Source organism: Microtus oregoni, unplaced genomic scaffold (assembly GCF_018167655.1).
Source record: "Microtus oregoni isolate MIOR12 unplaced genomic scaffold, Mior012 000136F_ref0000326, whole genome shotgun sequence".
NCBI classification, from domain to species: domain Eukaryota; kingdom Metazoa; phylum Chordata; class Mammalia; order Rodentia; family Cricetidae; genus Microtus; species Microtus oregoni.
This window is the reverse complement of record NW_024544786.1, coordinates 752,882-775,817: the sequence shown is the minus strand read 5'-3', so window position 1 is coordinate 775,817 and position 22,936 is coordinate 752,882. Positions and strand designations below refer to the sequence as shown.

The 22,936-nt window shown below is 46.6% G+C and overlaps 1 protein-coding gene across 1 annotated transcript in view; it reads left to right on the top strand.

The window, feature by feature from the left end:
- Positions 1-603: 603 nt before the first annotated feature.
- The window catches only part of LOC121444666 (doublesex- and mab-3-related transcription factor C1-like), a 65,584-nt gene continuing 43,251 nt past the window's right edge, over positions 604-22,936 (top strand). The window contains exons 1-2 of the mRNA XM_041646572.1: positions 604-610; positions 3,637-3,991. Coding sequence (XP_041502506.1) covers positions 604-610; positions 3,637-3,991 — 362 coding nt within the window. The remainder of the gene's footprint in view (positions 611-3,636; positions 3,992-22,936) is intronic.

The window sequence follows — 22,936 nt, the reverse complement described above, 5'->3', positions numbered from 1 at the left end:
TTAAAACATTCTTCTCATGAATATTTTATTTTACTAGTTATTTTCACTTTCCCAGTTATTCCACATAACACGGCAATAGCAATTCTCCTTCACAGCACCAATTATGGGACTGTTTCTCTGGGATTACTGTTGTAGACTGGGCAAACACAGTACAGATCATCTAGCTCACTGATTTTCACCTAAATAATACTTATTCTGGATTTTGAAATTGCCTCCTACAAGTCTTCCTCTCCACACAGAAAAAGCACACACTAAACAGTCTTTGCTGCTGCTCTGAGATTCAAACCTGCCTGGACACCCTGTATTTTTTTTCTGGCAACCAGAGCCAGGATGCGCATCTGCATGTGAACACCTCTGGTGAGTGCTTATTCCCTGAAAACATCAGTAAATGTCATGAACTCATTTCCAGTCTTCTATCACATTCGATGGCCAATATGTTGGGTCACACCTGTCTCTGTTTCCACCTGAATGTTTCCCTGGGTTTAACCACTTAAAAAATAGTTGTCACTACTTCAATTCCTGCCTGACTGAGGACAGATTGGTGACATGTTTTTGTTTTGGTTGTTGTTGTTTCTGCCTCTTGAATTTCTAGAGCATGCGAACATGAGCTGTATGTGGCAATGGTGTGGGTTGGAGTGCCTTAAGTCTCAGCAACAGCATATAGAGTGATGCACAGAGCAGGACAGACCTGGGACTCCATCCCTTCCCTATGAGCATGGCTAGCAGCAGGCTGCTGGCAGTGTGGGTTGTTGTATGGTGGCTCTTCTGCAATTGCAAGTGCATTGGCCTTGGCTTTTTGCCTGTTCTTGGACTGCAGAACACAGTCTCATCTGGTTGTGGGCAGAGGTAAGTGGCAGACATCTCGCTGGGCTGATGGTTGATTTTATCAGGGGTGAAGTAACGAGAAGGCACAGTTTCTCAGTGGAGGTGCCTGGGCTCCAGTCCAGAACATAGGTGAAACCCGTCAAGTGTCCAACTGCCTGTGCTTAGTGACCAAGGCAGAGAAGACTGTGTACTGCTGGCAGAATTTTAATGAGTGCACAGTCAGAGGTTCCAGCATGTTCCCTTGGCTTGCTTTCTTCTTCTTTTCTTTCTTGTTTTTAACAGTTAAAAGCCACCCAAAGAGAAACGATGTGAATCATTGATACTGAAACACCTTTGAGTGGGATTTAAAATTCCTGTCCAAATAAAACTCCACAGGGTTTTGTTTAGTGGAAAATTTTTCTGGTGATGATTATCTTGCGGGTGAGGGTCCAATCTGGAGGCAGAGACAATGCTGTTATGTGGAGTATAAGATTGCCTGAGCAGTCAAGAGAGTGAAAAAGCACCTTTAAGAGTTCAAAAGTTATGGCTACAAAAGAGTAGTTCCTACCTGTAGGATGAGAAAGGACAGAGGTCGCGGGAGTAAGAGAAGGCACTCCCTCCCTCCCTGGCTGCAATCAGACCTCTTGGAGACAGCATGGATGTGAAAAGATCTTTTTGTCCCGGGATGGAGAAACTTGCCAGAGAATAAGGGTCTGTGTGACTCTATAGAAGAGACCTCCATTGCAGAGTTGTGGAGCGTGGTGGTCCATGGAGGGGTGAGTCCCCCAGGGGCAGTGTGGTGGTTTGATTAGGTATGGCCCCCATAGACTCGTGTGTTTGAATGTTTGGCCTATAGGAAATGGCACTATTAGGAGGTGTTGCCTTGTTGGAGCAGGAGTGGCCTTGTTGGAGGAAGTGTGTCACTGTGGGGGTGGGCTTTGAGGTCTCATATGCTGAAGCTACACCCAGTGATGTAGCCTCCTTCTGCTGCTGTAGATCAAGATGTAGAATTCTCAGCGCCTTCTCAGAGCACCATGTCCACCTGCATGCCCCACCATGTCCTGCCATGATGATAATGAACTAAACCTCTGAAACTGTAAGCCAGCCCCAATCAAATGTTTTCCTTAGAAGAGTTGCCTTGGTCATGGTGTCTTTCACGGCAATAGAAACCCTAAGACAGGCAACCATGGGAAGGCGAGCAAGCCCTGAGGGGCAGCTGGAGTTTATCTGTGCTGACCTCTGACCTCCCCACAGTGAACACCCTAACCTGGATGCTGGAATGGAAGGGAAGTACGTCCCTGCTGGGACTTGCCGGACCACTCCAGTGTTTGACACCTACAGCACCTAGCGCTTGCTTAGCTGGCACAGGAGAAAGGGTAACCGTTACCAGCTCCTCTGCCACCAGGCCGGACAAAGGAAAACTGATTTGGACCAGGACAAACAATAGATAGGAAATGAACTCTAGGGACATCAGGAACCCACAACCTACTGCATTTAGTTTAAAGGCACTAGATTCCCTCTGGATAAAGACAACAGCAGAAATTTCATAGGAGGAACATTAGACAACAAAGTATCACAGTCCTAGTCAGAGTGACTAGAAAGAAGAAAGCCATAAAGGAACTGCAGCATGCAATGAACACCCACTGAGAGCGAATTCCAGTTAAGGGCAGTTGTTGTTCATATGGCTTTATAGCAGATCAGTTAAAGATAGGAGACAACCGGGCTTCTGACATGTCAAAAATAATTAGAACACACGGTGGGGAAATATCCAACTCAGAGCAACAGTAAAACAAAAGGGGGCATTGAAAAACATCAGAAAAATGCAATAGGTACTCAAGGCAACTTACAAAGAAAACTGAAGTACCCTGAATAGAAGCCAGAATCAATGGCAGGACGTACGTTTTTGTGGTTGATAACCTGCACATTTTCCAGATGCTAACTGTCCTTGGTGCTGAGCTCTACATACCCGGCTATCCTGGTGCAAATCAAGCCATGGACGTCTTGATATTAGCAAATTTTGACCATGATATTCATATAGAGGACAAGATTTTTCAAAAGATTTGAAAACAGAATAATGAGGGGAAATTATTTTATTCAGACGATAAAACATGCTCAAGTCTCCATAACAGGAGGAGCAGCAATAAAATGCCAGCAGCGGGAGAAATTTGAAAAACAGAAGCATCGGCATCATGTGGAAATTCAGGGACCATTTCATAGGGATACAGAGCCAGTCGTAGACATTAAGAAAAAGAGGCTGATAGCTTACTGTCTAGAAAGGGTAGGCTTTAAACGGAATTCTAACCTGTTGGACACGCTGCAACAAAAAGAGCCAACGGCTGGGGTGGAGAAATCTTCTGGTTCCTTGTGGGCTGCCTGGGAGCTGACCTCTGTGCTCAGGGTTTATTGAAGGTTCCTGAATGTCAGATGACAGGCCTGAGGAAAGAAAGTACTGTGTGGGGGAACAAAGAGGTCCAGTGAAGTGGGAGGCAGAGGACTAAGTAAACAAAGATGCCATGGGCTCTGGAAAGTTAGATTATACTTAATGTCTCTCTGGACTGTGTAGTGGAGAGGCCACATACCGAAAGGGCATGCGACCACCGCAGCCCTCCCAAGTGGAGCACGCCTAGAGGAAGCAGGAGGGCCTGTTGCTGGAGAAAGGCCTCCCTCCACTCAGGAGCAGAGCCATCTGTCTCCTAGGGAGCTGGCTCCTCGAGGAGCAGGGGGAGGGAGACACAGGTGATCCCAAAGGACCGATTCTTCCCAGTAACAGCCAATAGGGAGGAAGGCAGGCTTGCTTTGAGTGTGGTCCCGAGGCTTCTGGTCTCTTGAAAGGCTGGCCTCAGCGGCCCCCACCTCTGGGAGCAGCGCCCCCGCACCCTTCCGGCCCGGGGCTGCAGTACCGTCCCCGGCCGGCAGAGGCGCTGCGGGGCGGCGCCAGCGCGTTCCCACAGGTCGCGGCGGAGGCTGCGCCCCCTCCCCTGCCCGCTTCCTGGTCCTCGGGGTGTGAGGGCCGCAGCCTGGGACTCCAGACCCAGGGGCTGCGGGTGTCCTCGGCGGCCGCCTCAGCGTCCGCGGCGACGTCACGGTCCTCGCGGCCTCGCAGCCAGCGCTCGGGCCGGCCGCCTAATGCCCGTGGACGCGCATCTCCTCCCCGAGTTCCTGCTTCCCGGGCCAGCCAAAGCCGCAGGTGAGAACGTCCGCGGTAGAGGTGGCACCCAGGGCCTGCGGGTCTCAGAGGGCCCCTGGCCTCCTTCTCTCCTCCTTGCCCAGGAAACCCCGCGGGGGCGCCGGCAGCGGGGACGCTAAGTGCTGCCCGGAGCCCCAAGAGCATTTCTTCTGAGGCACGTAGCCCCCCTCCCCCGCCCAGGTGCTTCTGCGAGCTCCTTTGTGGACCCCCCAAGCCCCTAGGGGATCCCCCGCCGAGCACCCCGCGGGCCCCACCACCCCTGGCGCGCATGCCCAGAGCCCTGGGAGCTAGAAAGTAGCTGAGCTGCTGGCGCAGTACCTGCTGGCTAAGAACGCGAAGACTGTGTGGATCAAAAGGGCAGACATGCTGAAGTGTGTCATCCTAAAGGTGCAGGAGCTTCTTCCCCGAGATTTTCAAGAGAACCTCTGACCTCCCCGAGTTAGTCTTTGGGTCTAGGTGAAGGAACTTGGCCCTCCAGAGCACGCCTATGTCCCTAACAGGAAAAAAAAAAAAAATCAGCCTGCCCTGCCTTGGGGGCCTGACAGGCGACCAGACCAGGGCAAGCACGCCAAAGACTGGGCTTTCTGCTGAGTATCCCGGACTTGATCTTCGTGCAGGCCAGCTGTGTCCCAGAGGAGGTGTTCGGGGAGGTGTGGAGGGTGCTGGAGGTATGCTCGCCTAAAAAGCATCCCGTCCTTGGGGAGCCGTCACCAAAGGGAATGGCCAGAGCTTGTGTGCAGCACAAGTTTGTGGTGCACGAGTAGGTGCCCTCCAGCAGTCCAGTGCTGTCTCTCAGTATTCTTGTGGGGCCCTCCAAGGAAACAAGACAGATGGAAGGCCAGGAGTTTGTGGCCCAAGTGAATGACACCCGGCCCAGAGCCTTGGCTGTGGCAGTAAATGAGGCCTTGAAAGAAGAGGAGGAAGTGCCCAGTGCTCACAGTGCGGTGGCCGAGAAGCAGCTGCTGGTGATGATGTGACAGGTGCGAGAGTTAGTGCGAGTTCCAGTTCCAGGGCCCCTGCCGTGGCTGAAGCAAGCAAGCATCAGCACCAGTGCCAGGGCAAGTGCCAGGGCCAGGGCTAGAGCCATGCCGGAGTGATGGACAGTGCAGGGGCCAGTCACCATCTCAGGTCGGAGTCTGGGCTTCTGCCGCCACCAGGGATGGCTGAGGCTTCCTTGCTTTTGTTGTGAGTAGTCAAAGGGGTGCTGGAGCAGTAGGCCCTGTGGCTCTGATTAGGAAGTGCAGGGCTAGAGCAGGGTGAGGAAGGACACATAGCATTCTGCTCCAGGGCTGTGCTTCCTGGTGACTTAGTGCCTAGTCTGCACATGGCAAGGTTGTGCTTTCTCTGTAGCTACCCTCTTTCTCATTGAGAAACAGTTGCGAAGCCTCAAGGCATGAGAACTAAGTGATGAAGGCTGAGGATGTGGCTGAGTGGTAGAAGACTTTCCTCAAATGGGCAAGGCTGTGGGTTTCATCCCCGCAGCCATAAGATAAGTCAAAAGTGCCTCGATATGTACATGTCAGATCAGAGTGGAAGCAAAGGCATAGTAAAACATTTCCCAAAGCCTTGCTTTTCTAGACGTATGATTAAGTATGAGCGTCCACGGTTATGCTTGGCATACATCCAGGGTTTCTTTGTTCCTTATTTACGGGAGATTTCTTTGTTTATACAAAACAATTGTGACACTGTCATTTTATGTCTGAAACATCCTGGGGTCGAGTCAGTAGCTCCTTGAGATGCTGACGGAAGTCGTAACGCTGTGATTCCCCCTCCAGATATTCAGAGGTAAAACACAAATGTGGCCAACACCTGGCACAGCAGAACCAGCTAATGTTTACTTGTATTCACCTAGAGCTCTGGAATGTAGGGGAAAATAAAATTGAACTAGACACCTTGCTCATGGACTCATTTATTTAACCCGTGTCCTAGTGACCATTATGTGAGGCACTGTGTTGGGCACTGGAAGAGCAAGGCAGCAGACTCAGGCTCTGCCCCACATCTGAGAGTCTAGTTGGGGCTCTCAGTGTAAATAATTGAGGTAGATGCGGCAGGCAGGCTTGACCGGGGTGGTCAGGGAGCCCAGAGGACAGGCATCTGGGAGGCAGCAGGCTTCATTGGCATTAGGTAACGGCCCCCAAGAGAGGCAGCACTAGAGATGTAAAAACTGCCAGTGACCCCCTGTCGGGATGTTGTGGACAACTGGTGGACTCCCTGCTTCCGTGGAACTGGAAGGCTAGAATTAGAGGATACTGGAGGGATGGTGAGAGGGCAAGAACACGTGTGCAGGAGACACACTCTCGAGTTGTGGCCGAGAGAGGAGATAAATGAGGATCAACTGGGACTAGACACTCTTGACTTGGGGTTTGCCAGAGGGAAGGCCCACCAGCAGCAGCTGTGGTCCGTGCTCTGGACTCTGGCTCACGTGCAGCTCATTCCCTGCACACTCTGGGTCCTTGACCCGTCCTTTCCAATGAGTGGCAGGAAAGGAGCTGTAGTAGTGGGAGCGGAGGGGCTGCTTCCCGCCACCCGGCTAGCTTTACCCGAAATAATTACACAGAAACTGTATTCTTTTAAACACTGCTTGGCCCATTAGTTTTAACGTCTTATTGGCTAGCTCTTACATATTGATCTAACCCATTTCTAATATTCTGTGTAGCCCACGAGGTGGCTTACCAGGAAAGATCTTAACCTGAGTCTATCTGGAGTGGGAGAATCATGGCGACTGCTTGACTCGGCTTCTTTCTCCCAGCATTCTATTCTGTCTACTCCGCCTACCTAATTTCTGTCCTATCAGGGCCAAGGCAGTTTCTTTATTAATTAACCAATGAAAGCAACACATAGAAAGTAACACTTACATCAAGGAGCAAGTGCTTCTTCACCAGAACAGAGAGTGTCCCCTGAGGCAAGGGCACAAAGCAGAGGTTGTCTCCTGAGGCCTGGGAGAGCCAGTGTGTTATGAGGGCAGTGGTAGGATTACAGTGAGGTTCCATAAGTTGGAAAAGAAAAAGGCTTGTGTGGGGGCAGCTGTAAAGCTTTCTGTTGGTGTTGTGGACCACTGTTGACAGAAATGAGAGAGAACTATGTCTTAGCAGAGCCAGCATAAGCCTTGGTGGCCAGACCGCAGCACCAATCCAATCTGGTTGGGCTACAGAGGTTTTCATGAATAGAGAGGGATCTGATGAAAGTGTAGCTCTACCCAAATGTTGGGGGAGGCCACTTGTTTCATTCCTGCCTGCTGAGTCCTGAAATAATCACATAGAAACTGTATTAATTAAATCACTGCTTGGCCAATTACTTAAGCATATTGCTAGCTAGCTCTTAGAATTAACCCATCTCTATTATTTTATATTTTACCACGATGCTTGTAACCTACTGGCAAGGTTCCAGTGTATCTGTCTCTGGCAGCTCCATGACTTCTCTCTGACTCTGCCTCCTTTCTCCTAGCATTCAGTTTAGTTTTCCCTGCCTATCTAAGTTCTGTCCTATCAACAGGTCAAGACAGTTTCTTTATTCACCAATGGTATTCACAGTATACAGAGGGGAATCCCACATCCCCTCCCCCTTTTTGTTTAAGTAAAAGGAAGGTTTTAATTTTTTTATTTTAATGAAAAAATTTCTGCCTCCTCCCCACCTCCCATTTTCCTCCCCCTCCCTCCACTCCTCCCCCCTCCGCCCACTCCTCTCCCCCTCCCCCCCATTCCTTTCCCCCTACCTCTCCAGTACAAAGAGCAGTTAGGGTTCCCTGCCCTGTGGGAAGTCTAGGTCCTCCCCCCTCCGTCCATATCTAGGAAGGTGAACATCCAAACTGGCTAGGCTCCCACAAAGCCAGCACATTACGTAGGTTCAAAACCCCGTGCCATTGTCCTTGACTTCTCATCAGCCCTCATTGTTTGCCATGCTCAGAGAGTCCGGTTTTATCCCATGCTTTTTCAGTCCCAGTCCAGCTGGTCTTGGTGAGCTCCCAATAGATCAATCCCACTGTCTCAGTGGGTGGGTGCACCCCTCTTGGTCCTGACTTCCTTGCTCATGTTCTCCCTCCTTCTGCTCCTCATTTGGACCTTGGAAGGTTTTAATTTTAACATATTAAAATTACATATAACAAAACAGGTATCAAGCACGAATTACAGTTATAATATTTATATCTACTTTATCTTTTTTCATAACTAAGGAAAACTATATTATTACTATCTACTCTTCAACTCCATCAAAGACTTCAGGAAGGATGTAATATTACCTAAGTAAACAGGGAATACATTGTAAAAAACTTCCAGAACTCTAGAATTGACAGAAATCTCACTGCCTGGACAGTCACCCAAAGTTCTTCTGTACTGTTGGGGCATCCATCTTCAGCCTACAAGTCCATAGTATCCTGCAGACTTTTCCATTCAGCAAGAAATTTCAAAGATACTTCTGCGTATATTAGCAGTTTTTCAGTTACTTTCTTCTGTATTTCTGCAGAATGTTTGGCAGACTCTTTCATGACGCAGGAACCCTGAAGGATCATCTCACCTATGGGCAAGTTCAGCAGATATATCTTTGCGGCACCTACATGTCCAGTTCATCAAGCAGTCCAGGCAAGAGCAGTTTCTTTCCCAAATGTCTAGCCAACTCCAAAAGGAGCCTCTTTGATACCCATCATCCTCTTGAAATATATTAATGCTACCAGGAGCATATGTGTCTCATTGTCATGAAAAGTCCTAAGCTCTTAAAACATTTTAAATGCCATATTCTGTAGTCTTTTAAATGTTTGAAGAATGCTTATCTATCTGAAATATATCTCTATATATCTAGAAAACCTAACTAATATGACTACAAGTTTGACTATTATAGATGATTCTCTATTATATTTCTTAATTATATATTAAATTTTTAAATGAGCTGGACAAACACAATATCTTAATCAAGAACAAAAATGCATATACACAGAATAACAAAATTATCCTTAAATTTTTATCAATAAACCAAGATCCATACCAAATGCAAATCTCTATAACATATCTCCCTTTAAATGTAAATAAACATTTATAAACAATATTTGGGAATATGGGCATAGTTCTTTCCAAGCTGCTTCATTCTGTTTACTGTGCAAAGTAATTTTTGAGGGGTGTTTAAGGTGACCTTTCGGGGAGTATTGGTCCATCAAACCATATTAGTCTGGAAGCAATCCACAGGTTCTCATCCTTTGAGGAAACAATAAAAGAACCTCTTTTCCAAAGCAACATATCCTTAGACTCAAATTCTGAAGTCAAGATACTTTAAAGTGTATATGTTGGTTACTTAGCTCCTTCACAGTCAAAAAATTCAAAGGAAATACAATAATATACATAATCCAGTCTCTGTGTGTGTTCTCCATCTTTACGTGGCTTATTTGTTTTAAATCTATTACTTTTTAATATTTATTTTATTATCTTTACTCCTTTAATCTATGACAATCTATACTCTGTCTCTCTAAAGACTGTGTTTTTTTAAACCATTTACTTGTTTTTATAACTGTCTATATTCATTTTACTATCTCTTCCAAGCCTATGTACATTTATCCAACACTGTGACCCAATTAGAGGTCTTTTCCATCTGAATTTGTCTTTCTTGTGTATTTATAATTACTTTCTGACCAAAAGTGCTTCTTAAAATGATAAGCGCTTGTTATGAATTTAAGCGGCACCATTGCTCGAGGAAATATGGTACTTTCTGTTTGCTCCGTCCAGTCCAGCATGGTGGAGCTGTTTGCTACCTCTGAGAGTCATGCTCACAGCCTCATTTTTAAGCACACAGCCTATCTCTATTGCCATTAAGCAAGTTGTAGCAATCTGCTCACAAACCACCATTTAAATGCTCGGACCTCCTGAAAACACCAGAGGTCATGTTGGCAGCACAGTCCAGAAAACCAGCAATTCAAAAGCATGGCTTTTTTTTTCTACTATCACTGAATCAGGAAATCTCTCTTGAAGGAGCCATGCCTCTGCTTGCTTCTAGCAAACAGAACCCACCCAAGAACATGCTGCTACTAAACCATGGTTAACTCTGTTTTGTGTCTAGGATTCCTTTTTAAGCTTTTTAGGTTTTACATGGATTTAGTCCACCACATTGGCATGCCAATTTGTTGTTGGGAGGCTGCTAGTTTGTTTCCTGGCAGCTCAGCCCTGAAATAATCACACAAAACTGTATTAATTAAATCATTGCTTGACCAGTTACTTAAGTGTATTGCTAGGTTGCTCTTATGTCTAGAAATAACCCATCTCCATTATTTTTTATTTTACCATGAGGCTTGTGGCCTACTGGCAAGGTTCCAGAATGTTTTCTCTGGCAGCAGTCCCATGACTTCTCCCTGACTCTGCCTCCTTTCTCCCAGAGTTCAGTTTAGTTTTCCCCACCTACCTAAGTTCTGCCCTATCAACAGGCCAAGGCATTTTTTTTATTCACCAGTGGTATTCACATTATACAGAGAGGAATCCCACATCACCCAAAGTTGATGGCCTGTATATACAGCATGGCTTTTGAAGGACCCACATTTCCTGTGCTTTCTTAGGATAGCTTCTAGTGGATATCAGGAGCCTAGTAGCTGCCCTGTGAATACTTTGACCCTTGCAGGCTGCTGGTCACATTTCATTTATGTGCTGGTGCCCCTTTAGAAACTTCTTGTCCTCTAGACACAAACTCCATGGAATCTAGTAGCAGCAATCTTGGGGCCTCCAATGAGATATGTGGGGTCCAGAGATCACTGGATCTAAAGCCCCTCATTGGTTCATTCCTGTGAAGGAAATAAGGAGAGATATTTTCTGGGGGACTGGGGGCGATGGTGCTATGGGAATCTGAGGTTGAAGTGGGGTGGGTGTTGTGGGAATGGTCTGTTTTTCTCTAGAATAGGGCTTTTGGGTGTGGATATGAGGATGTCAATCTAAACCCTGTCTTTGGGATGCCAAAAGGTTTCCTTTGCATCTGCAGCCTCACAGCTCATTGTCAGTGGTGAAGGCTGCATAGTGGATGCTGTACATTTTGTACTTCTTACAGTCAGTTTTTCTCAAATATAGCCATGGAGGATTCATTGTCTATAGCCCACAGTCCTAATAGGCACCTCAGCAAGCTCGGCTGTCCCATGAAAAGTCCTAAGGATGTGGTCCATTTCCATGCCTACATTGTAAATGACCTCTTCCCCTCCCCCAATCTCCAAATACCAAGGTCATCCCACCTAAATTAACTGTTCTCTTTTTTGGAAGAGGTGTATGAATAATATTGGTACAGAACTCAACAGATATATCAAGACTTATTTCCACCTAGATGCAAAAGAACATGAGAAAGCCTGATGTGGCAGAATGGAAAAGGGTGAGCCAACAGAAGAACAAGCAACCCCAGTGTTCTGCTCTCCCTTGAACAAGTGGAGACAATAATTTCACCATTTCTACAAGGCTGAGCCCACTCCAGGAGGAACTGTGAGTCCTGGTCTCCATTTACACAGAAAATAAAGTATTTTGAGGATCCCCCATGATGTCCAATTCCCTGTTGTTTCTGAAGTCCACAACATTGTTTCCCTAGTCTCTGATAACTGGTGTTGCAATTTGTTTTTAATTATTTTTATTTCATGTGCAGGGTTGTTTTTCACACATCTGTGCACCTTGTGGGTGCCTGGTGCCCAGAGAGGTCAAAGAGTGGGTCAGTTAGATCTCTTGGAACTAGAGTTATACTCAGGTGTGAGCCATGATGTGGGTGGTGGGAATCGAACCCAGGTCCTCTACAACAGCAGCAGGGCCTCAATTACTGAGCCATATCTCCAGCTCAGCTGTTGCCATTTCTAACATGGTCTCCTCCATGTTGGATCAATGGTTCAGCTATGCTCCATCTTCCACTGACGTCTTGTCCTGAGGAAACTATGTTTTGTTATCTTTCAAGATCACCAAGGAAATGCAAGAAAGGCCCACATAGGACAAACCATGTGTAGTTAGAGAAAAGGCTGTCCCTTGGAGGGCGACTGTTTTGATAGGCAGGGGGTTGTCTGGGAACTGTTTGTGAGCATGGAAGTCTAAAGCCCTTTTGCAGGATCCAGGGAGTGTTTCTACAAGTTACTTGCTCCCCATTATGCAACCTCCACCATGTAGCTTTCCCCAAACTGACTCGTCCACTACCCATTCATAAATGAGGCAAAGTATTTCTCCATATGAGGATATTTTGCAGTGAAAGGGGGGCAGAGACATGCTATTCCCTCCTCTGTAGTGGGGAGCGGCGGGCTACGTTCCTGGCACCCGACCGCCTGCACGGCTAGCTTTATACCCAAAATAATTTCACGGAAACTGTATTCTTTTAAACACTGCCTGACCCATTAGTTCCAGCCTCTTATTGGCTAGCTCTTACATATTGATCTAACCCATTTCTAATATTCTGTGTAGCACCACGAGCTGCCTTACCAGGAAAGAACTTAACCTGCATCTGTCTGGAGTGGGAGAATCATGGCAACTGCCTGACTAGGCTTCTTCCTCCCAGCCTTCTGTTCTGTTTACTCCGCCTACCTAATTTTCTGTCCTATCAGGCCAAGCAGTTTTCTTTATTGAAAATAAATGAAAGCAACAGATAAGATACAAGACCCACCTCCATCATTTCCCCCTTTTCTGTTTAAACAAAAAAAGAAAGGCTTTAACTTTAACATAGTAAATTACATATAGCAAAACAGTTATCAAGTAAGAATTACAGTTACAATATTTATATCTACTTTATCTTTTATCATAACTAAGGAAAACTATAACTATCTATTTATTCTTCAACTCCATCAAAGACTCCAGAAGGATATAATATTACCTAAGCAAACAAGAAATCCAAACTCTAGAAATGACAGAGACATCTCGCTACCTGAACAGTCATCCAAAGTTCCTCTCTACTGTTGGGGCATCCATCTTCAGCCTTCAGGCCCATAGTATCCAGCAGACATTTCCATGAAGCAGGAAATTTCAAAGGCAGTTCAGTCACTATCTGCTGTGTCCTGCAGAATGTCTTGCAGACTCTTTCATGAGTCAGGAACCCCAAAGGACCATCTCACCTTTAGGCAAGTTCAGCAGTCCTCTCTCTGCAGGTTCTTTGTGTCCAGTTCATGCATCAGTCCAGGCAAGAGCAGTTTCTTGCCCAAATGCCTAAACAAACTCCATAAGGAGCCTCTTCAATGCCCATCTTCCTCTTGAAGTAGATTGGTGCTGCCAGAAGCAGACATGTCTCATTGTCATGAAAAGCCCTAAGTTATTAAAACATTTAAATGCCATATTCTGCAGTCTTTGAAAGATATGAAGAATGTCTATCTAACTGAAATATATCTCTATATATCTAGAAAATCTAACTAACATGACTACAAGCTTGACTATTATTGATGATTATCCATTAAAAACCTATATTTCATAATTATACATTACATTTTAAATGAACTATACAATCACAATACCTTAATCAAGATCAGAAATACATATACATATAACAAAATTGACCTTAAAATCCATACCAATGAAAATTATTCATATCTATATCATACCATCCTTTAAATGTAAAAAAAACATTTATAAACAATATTTGGGAATATGGACGTAGTTATTTCTCTCCAAACTGATTCCTGCTGAATGTGGGCGCTGTTATTTAGGTCTTTCACAGTATAACCTGTCTGCTAGGTTCATCTCAGTCTGCAGTTGAGCAAAGTAATTTTTTCAGGGTGTTCACAGCAACCTTTCAGGAGGGTGTGGTTTATCATTCCATATTGGGATAGACACAATCCACAGGGTCTCATCCTCTGTGAAAACAAAAGAAGACCCTTTTCAAAGCATCATATCCTTAGACCCAAATTCTGAAGTCATGATATCCGTTCTGGTTCCACTTGGCAGCCCATATAATGAAATGTCTCTCTGTGCTTAGCTCCTTCACAGTCAAATATTTTAAAGAAAACACAATGTACATAATCCAGACTCTCTGTGAATTTTCCATTTTTACGTGGTTTATTTTTCTTTATTTCTTTTAATCTATAACTATCTGTACTCTGTCTCTTTCAAGACTTTACCCTTTTTTTAAGGGCATTAACTTTATTCTCTCTCTCTATTTTTTTTCTCTCTCTCAAGCCTACATACACTCATCCAACATTGTGATCCATTTAGTGGTCTGAATCTGTCCTATTGTGAATCTGTATTTTTTTTTTTTTACTATCCAGGAGCAGTTCTTAAAATGTTAAGTACTTCTTAAAAACTTAAGTTGCGCCATGTAGATGTAATACCGTAATAGGTAGAGCCTGTTTCCTGCCCAGTCTAAACCTTAACTGCGTTGTTATTATGATAATTACAGCAGTTCCTGCCCAAGACCAGCACAGTTCAGCATGGCAGAGCTGAGCCACTCCTACCTTAGAGCCATTTGGTGCCCCTGAACCACACACAGTTCCAGGCACACAGCAGTCCACATTGCCATCAAGCAAGCCGTAGCACTTTATTCCAAATGCTCCATTCAAAGACTCTGTCTCCCCTAGGAGCCAGACAGAGATTGCAATGGTGGCACAGCCCAGAAAGCCGGCATTTTAAAACAACCAGTTTTTTTCCTGCTGCTGAGTCAGGGCAATTTCTTTGTGGCAAGCCACCCACAAACACCCAAAAGCTGTGTTAAACTCTCTCTCCTTTCTTTTTTAAAGCCCTCTCAGGTTTTTAAGTGTATTTAGTCCATCACGTTGGGTGCCACTCTGTAGTGGGGAGCGGCGGGCTATGTTCCTGGCACCCGACCGCCCGCACGGCTAGCTTTATACCCGAAATAATTACACGGAAACTGTATTCTTTGAAACACTGCCTGGCCCATTAGTTCCAGCCTCTTATTGGCTAGCTCTTACATATTGATAATATTCTCTAATAGTCTGTGTAGCACCACGAGCTGGCTTACCAGGAAAGAACTTAACCTGCGTCTGTCTGGAGTGGGAGAATCATGGCGACTGCCTGACTCGGCTTCTTCCTCCCAGCCTTCTGTTCTGTTTACTCCGCCTACCTAATTTTCTGTCCTATCAGGCCAAGCAGTTTTCTTTATTAGTTAACCAATGAAAGCAACAGATAAGATACAAGACCCACCTCCATCACGCCTCAAGGATTTTCAGTACATGCAAGTACCCCTTGGGGTCAGAGCTGAGAGCTGTGGGAAATTCACTGCACATTGAACAAGGACTCCACCACCACCTCCAAGCAGCAAGCATCATTGCCTCAAGAAGGTGAGTGGATGGCTCAGCTGGAGTAAGAAAGACACTAGTTCCTGCCATTCGCACCAACACTCCCGGGACATCCAGTCTGATACCCAAATCATCTCATCTGAGGTGGGTGTCAGTATGAAAGTGAAGGAAATGTCATGGAGGCAAAACATTGTAAAGCATGACGGCCTTTATTTCAACTGCACTGAACAAGATTCTCAGGAGGGCAAAGGCCTGGACAGCAGAAGGCCATGGCCCCGTTCTCGGACCTCAGTGGACTCAGCCTTTTTCTGTCCGGCGGCCTCTCCTGAGAAGGAAACAGAGAGACAAGTGGACCCTCAGAAGCCCTGTGGGAATGGAGGGGAGGGCTGGGGTGTTCTCTAGGGGAGAGGGAGAGAGTCATTGCAACTTGCTGTGAGTGGTAAGAGGCAGGCTGACTCAGAGCCCTCACCTCAAGAACTTGGACACACGTGCCAGGGCTCTCTGGAACCGACCCTTCCAGGACCTTCTCGGAGGAGCAGCCTTCCCGGTTCCTCTTGGGCCATTGGGTGAGTTCTCCATGTTGTGAGCAAAGACATTACCTTCCTGGAAGTATTGTTGTGGGTTTCTCACAGTCTGAAAAAGAGAGTTGAGACCTCATCTTTGCGGTCCCTCATGACTGTTGTCCATTACCTCATTCGGCTACTGGTTGGGGATGGAGAAGTGGGAGCCATGGCCTGACCAAACCCCAGTATCCCCAGAGGATGTTCCAGACCAGCCCCCTGGAGGATGTTCCAGAGCCCATGGACACGAAACTGACCTGCCCAGGCCGTGGAAAGAAGGGAATGAAGATCATCTTCCAGGAGTGTGTGTTCCAGCCACAGTGACTCCTAGGACTTCCTTGCACGAGAGTGTGTGATGGCAGCAGTGATCCTCTTCTCCAGGACTGACTTGGAGAGATCTGCTGAACTGCCTGCTTGGCCAAGTGTAAATGCTAAGCACTTCCTTTCACAGTGCCTGCCCACTCTGCCCCTCCCCATTGTTCCTCCCTGTTTCGGTTCTGGACATCCAGCACATCCAGTGGATACATTGCTGACATGTGACCTGTCCTGTTCCTGTTCTCCCACTCCCACCTCTCCAATGTTCCTACCTCCCTTCCACTCCCATTGTCTCTTTCTCTGCTCCTTACACCTCCCCCCTTCTCTTCCTCCTCAGGTGCTCTTGCCCTCTCTGTGTCTTTCTCTGTTTTCTCTCTGCCTCCCTCCCCCGCAACAGGCTCAAGCCACATGCAGCTTCCTGAGCAGAGATGTACTAAGGGACCTCACTCTGAGAAGAAAGCACACTGATATTTTAGCCATACCTCATTTGGGATGACAGCATTTGATCCTTATCATTTAGTGGACTCTCCGGGTCATGGTGTGCACTGCTCTGGTTCTTGTCTTTCCTAAGTCCTTGGAAATGCTTTAGTGCCACTCAATCCGGGTGTTTCGTACCCGGCTTCAAGCAGGCAGTATCATCTTTCTCCCCTCTTGACCGGTTTTCCCACATTGAGTTGTAAAGCTTGTAGGGGAAATCATGACTGATGCTTATGATGAAGATGCGGCATTTGTGAGGAACGGATGGCTACTCCAGTGCCTTTCAGTTCCAACTAGAGGAGGAGAATGGAGAGTGGTCCCTTAGGCCTTTGAATAGCGCTGTGTAAAGCTGCTGCTGACCTTCAGCCATCACCTCTGTTCTGCCGTCTTTATGGGCATCACTCCAGAGTTCTAGGTGGACTCCAGGTGGGAGAGACATCATGAGAAGGAACTGGGGGTGGGGTTGCCGTGGAGCAGACACTGTAGGTGAAATTTGCCAGACCAAGTCTTTTTCCAGACAAGCCACCTCTGGTCCCTGAGGAGATGATTAGCAGCCCTGGAGATGTGCAAGCAGGTGTGCCTGCCGCTCCTCTGTTGTGCCCTGAAGAGTAGAGTCCCTGTGCACATCGGAGGTAAAGAGCCCACAGTTTTCATCTGTGCCTTTTCAGAATTTTCCCAAGCACCCCAATAGAAGCTTAGGAATTTCCAGGTACATTTTTGACCAAATCGCAGACCATCATCCCCCTCCCCCAAGAAATGAGTAGGTTTCTTGGTCCTCTCTCCTTTCCCCGTCCATGCACTCAAATGGGTTTCCTCTCACAGTGCTCCATGGGAACTTGGAATTACTGGCATGTGAATCAATGAAGGACTGAAACGATGCTTGTCATTTCTATTCATGCCCATCTGTATGAATACAATATGGGGTTCGTATGTCATGATTAGATGTAAATAAAAATCTGGGTTTAATTCTCTGACCTCAATGGTGAGGACTAGAAACGAAGGCCTCATAACTATGCGTCATTTTTCCAACGTCCATATTCATGTAAGGAAAGTGAAGTGGCAAGCAGGGGCTTCTTCCAAACTCCTGCAAAGAGCCCTGTGCTGATAAGGAGAAGAACCACCTTTTGGTCCTGCATCCATAGTAGAACTCCTGGTTTCCTTGCCTGCACTGGGTGCCATCCTCAGCCTCCACCTGGGGGCAGAACGAGACATGAGAACTGTCTCAGGGAGAACCCCTGAGCCCATTATGATGCAGCCTCTGAGTGAGGTTTCCCAGGACTCAGGGCTCAATCCTAAGCTAAGGGCCCATGCCAAGATTTTGTCCCACTTTAGGACATGCCGAGAGTCTGGTTGGGAGATTCGGAAATCTGCAGTGATGTTCGAGGGGCTGACACATGTGGGTAGTGCTGTGGGTTCGCTTCCTTACCAGTACTGGAGTGTGGCAGTTACCTGCTTAGGCAGGACGAGGGTCAGTAGCATCTGGCCCTGTCTCAAGGCAATAATACATGTGTCCATCATTTGACAGCATGGATCAGTGTCAGTCTGGACTGAACTATGCCCCCTCACAATTTTGTTGTTGAAGTCCTGCCCCAGAGCTGACTGGATTTGGAGCCTTTAGTGTGGAATTAAGGAAGAAGTTATCCCTAGGTGGGAAGCTGACTTAAGCGGATTGAAGTCCTTATCTGAGGAGACAGCAGAGGACTTGCTCTATGTGTGCAGGAATCCTCATGGAGATGCCATGGGGTGACTTGCTGAGAAGAAGGCTAAGCATGAAACCCGACAGAAACCAAGCTGGGAAGCACTTTGATCTTGGACTGGACAGTCTGGAGGACCAAGAGAAAATAAATTTCCCTTGCTCTAATCATCTTGTCTCTGATAATTTCTTATGGCAGTTTATGAAGCAGAATGGTATGCCCATCTTTGGGTTTCTCTGAAAAATGAGTGTGGTGTTCATTTGGATAACAAGGCAGCTTACTCCTTGAAAAACTGGTGCCGCACGGGCATCAAGTTTTCCCTTTGACACCGCTTGGAAAACAAAAGCTGTCTTCATGTACCTGCGTTGAAGGGTACCGTAGGTCTTCAGGGAGTGGGAGCAGGTGGGAGGTGGTGGATCATGATAAAAGGAGTCTCCCATTGTGGGATTGATTCTCATCAATGAGTGATTACAGTCTGTCTGAAATTTTACTTATGTGAAACATGACATATGAGAAGAGAGTGGTTTTCATGGCAGCCTCAGCTTTATCACGTGCAGAGATAACCAAGGGAAGGAATAGGGATGAGAGAGAATGTTGAACTTTTCAGTTGGAGTGCTGTTACACAGAAGAGAGGTCAGTAGGATCCTGTCAGCCCTGAATCACACCTGGATAAATTACGGGTAATTATTTGTGGAAAGTACTACATGCAATGGTGGATCCCACTACAGCCTTGTGCCTCACAAGTAAATTCCCTGAGCCTCTTAAAGGTTGGAAGCCCTTTGCTTATCACCAGGGTAGCACATTCAGTTCCTAGGACACATTGCAATGCTTTAAATCTTGCTTGCTTACGTACACCAGGACTAGGAACAGTGTCAGATCAAAGAATAGTCTTGCCATGTACCTTCCACTGTCACCAGCCCTCTTACAACAAGCAGGTATGTATCTTCAAGAATTCTGTAAACATGCATTACATACATGCATGTGTCCACATGCATACACACAATTCTGTTTTTCTTGGCATAAAGTAGGCTCATACTTCAGAGTGTCAAACATTTGGTTTTTATCATTTTTTTTCAGGACTAGGTGAATTTATCTGTTGTCTCATGGAACACCATCACATGGTGTTCATAACATGCAATGTACTGCCTTGTTTATGTCCAGATGTAAGGACCTTGACCTGGCTCTTTACAGATTTCAGCTTTTCAAGTGATTCTTAAGTACACTTGTTCCAGAGTCTGTTTCTCTGGAGGAGAAACAGGGACACAGAAAATGAAGGCCACACTAAGCATATATTTAAAGAACCTCGGGTGAGTGTATCTCCAAGAAGGAGTTGTGAATCTGTAAGCCCAGGGTGGTGTTCACTGTCTTCAGCCTTAAACTTTGCTACTTTGGTGGGTGACATATTGAGAGGTATTGAGAAATGTCTTTTAGATAGAAATTGAGGTCCCAGGGTGGGTGGGTCATCCCAGGCAGGCAGTACTAAGAGGTGGCCTCCAGGACTTGTGCCGGGGTCAGATCAGGAAAGTCACAAGGACAGCAGACAGGAATGGAGGAAGATCAGGGACCATGGGGTTGCTGGCTGTCAGGAAACTCCTCAGGCTTGGTGTTTGTCATTGAGTCAGGGATGTTTTCTAGAGGAGTAGCTTTCTGGTATGTGTGAACATTTGGTTTCAGTGGGGAAGGAGGAGGAACAGCTCTGGAGGGACAAGACCAGGCAGCTGCAGTGAGTTTGAACCTGAAGATAGGCAGCTGCCTTTTCCTCCATGGTATGTTTGCAGGATTTAAACAGGGCTACCAGGAGGCAGCAGGGTACATCTTTATGTCTCATACAGACTCTGGGACGATGGATGCTCAAAATGATAGTGCTTGATCAACAATTGGACTGACCCATTGTTCAGCCCTTGAGATACTTGCAGGGCATATCAGGAATGGTTTGGAGTCTATGGGGTCTGTCTTGTGACTTCAGGGGTGATGATTTCTAAGGACCTGGTCTGTCAGATACTACTCAGTCTACCTACACTGTAGCTCTGAGCTTTGAAAATTGACCATCATGGTTATGATGGGAGGAGCAGGTCAGGAAGATAAATAGCATCTTAGCCTATGGACTCATGCAGGAGGGATCATCAGAGACAGACCTTCATGAGAGCAATAACCTTAGGAACCTTGCAGCTGGGCTGCAGTGTCCGAGTCCCCCGAGCTTTGGGATCAGAGAATGTGCAGGTATGCAGGATTTCAGAGAGCTCTCAATGAAAGGTTTCACTGTAGATGTGATACTGAATGTCAGCTCTGGAAACTGTACCACCTTGTTGAAGGTCACAGAGAGATGTGGTATCACAGGCAAGAGAGTCAAATGAGAACACCATGAGTGTGAATAGTGGTGACACATGAATCATGCCTCCTAGCAACTCACAGGGTCCAGAAACCAAGGGACTGTGAAAGGTCCCTCATGAAAAGGAGAGTGCAGGAGGGTGTTTTCTAGCTAGCTATGGCACCAAAATCAGTGGCTTTCTATCAAGTCAGCCAGGACTGTGCTAGTATAGGTGGGACATCTGGCTCTGGGGAATTGGGAGTGGGGATTCTGGAACTCTTTCTGTGTGCTGGGCAGGGATAAAGTGATGAGGACTGCTTATTATGAAGCTCTACTCCATTAAGACCGTAGCTGCCTACTGGGATTTTTCTTAGTCCAGTGACACCTCCTCCTTAGCCATATATGGGTAAGGTGTGGTCCCCTTCCTTTAAAGGTCCTCTTTCCTGCAGTGTCCTCAGGGCTGAAAGGCGCAGGAAGCTTCAGAACCTCAACTCTTGGGCCTGTGTTAATTTGGTTATCCAAGATTCATTTCTCGAATGCCCAAAATCCGCATAGAAATTGGCTCTCCACCTGCACACACTGTCCAACATCTACTCTGTGGGTGTCTGGGCTTCGAGTTGGGGGCAGCAAATGGGAGAGTATGCGTTAATGTTCCAGAGCAGTATCTAGGAGCTGCACACTTTAGTGGATACATAATTACCATCTCATTTGGTCAGTACAAGGTGCCCTAAGACAGGGACTGCTTGTTCCGAAATCAGCAAGACAAAGCTCTTCCCTAGAGTGGAGTCTGAATATGGCAATTATGGCAGTGTTCCTAACAGAAGCCACACATCAGTGGGCAACAGCTACAGCTGTACAAAGAGTATGTTATGTGTGATTGGGCGTGTGCACTCCTGCATGCACTCACAAGCAGAGCAGAAACAGTAAATGTCCGCATATCTGGAGTGCTGTGGGAAGAAAGAAGGGGGTGGGAGGGGAACTGGGAAGGACTAGGAAAACAGACAGGAATGGAAAGGGAGGGCAGAAGACAGGCTTCCAGGGGGAGATAGAGAAACATTTGCTCTCTGCATCAGCATCATGGCCTCATTCTGCTTTTGATAAGGCTCCTCCAACCACCCGGAATTGCTTGCAAATGTATCCACTCTGATCTGCCCCCTGTCCAGAGAACAATTGCTTTTGTGCTATGTGCTGGGAAGATTAGCCTGCAGCTACTTGTGAGCATTGCAGACCCAGAAAGCAAATGAAAGTCCTTGTAGGGAAAGGGTGGGTCTAGAGGGAACTCTAAGTCCGAGGCCCCCAGGGCGAGGAGAATTGGAAGATCTCTGTGTCCACTGAAGGCAAACTAGAGACCCTTGTGTAGATTCCCAAGGGTAGATTGATGGTGTGTGGAGTGAGAGGTAAAGTCTCTTATAGAATCCTTTCATTTGGAAATGCCTGATGGAAGAGAAGCCTCCACAGGCTGGTAAGGAATGTATCCAGCCATGTAGATGTTGGGCTTTCTTAATGAACCATCTGAGGGTCATGACAGAAAGGCTAAATCAATGCACACCTGAGTGGCTGCCCAAGTGGCAGTGCACAGATCATATCCTCTGTGACCTGGTGGAGCCAGAAGGAGTCATATAGTCATGACATTGATAGTACTTAATCCATTCACCGGCCTGGCCTCAGAAAAGGACAGAGTTCCCAGCTCATATGGAAACCACGACAAGAAGCAGAGTTGTGGGTTCAGGTCAAGAAGATGCCAAATACATCCTTAGATAGTTCAATTGTGTGGATTTCAACCGGTCTTGCCAGGTGGTGTCAGTCAAGTTCATGGAAGAACTGACCCAGTCCAGAGCATCACATGACCTCTTCAAAGTCACAGAGATGACTCATACCAAACCTGGGACTTGACCCTGAGTCTGACTGAGAGGTGTGCACATCCTGTGTCCACTGAGCCACATGAAACTCTCCCAGTCTGACTCAGGCCCTCTGTCACTTGCCCACAGTCCCAGCCCTCAGGTAGTCCTGTTATCTTCAGCATTAGTGACTGACATGTAGTCCATCTAACCAAATATACCAGCATTACAGAATAGTTATTCTCCCAGCTTTTCTTTGGTTGGGGAATCTGCATGACTTGTCTAGGTCCTCCACTTTTCACCCTTTCTGACACCTACTTGTAATCAAGGTGTCAGATGCCCACGGACTGTGATCTCATAGGTGGACTGAAGGTGAGCCAGGTGTTGACAGGATCCAGTTCCTAATGGGCTGCAGCATGAGGGCCTTAGCCTGTTTCTGTCTGATAGAGGTATGATTGCCACCAACTCATTGTAAGCTGTTCATCTCCACAGAGACATGTGCAGTTAGTACTGGAGGGAGGAAGTTTGCCTGTTAGGGGTGGCTTATTCTTTTGACAGCCTGCCCTTGGGCAGCAATGACTTACTACTATAGTTTCCAAAT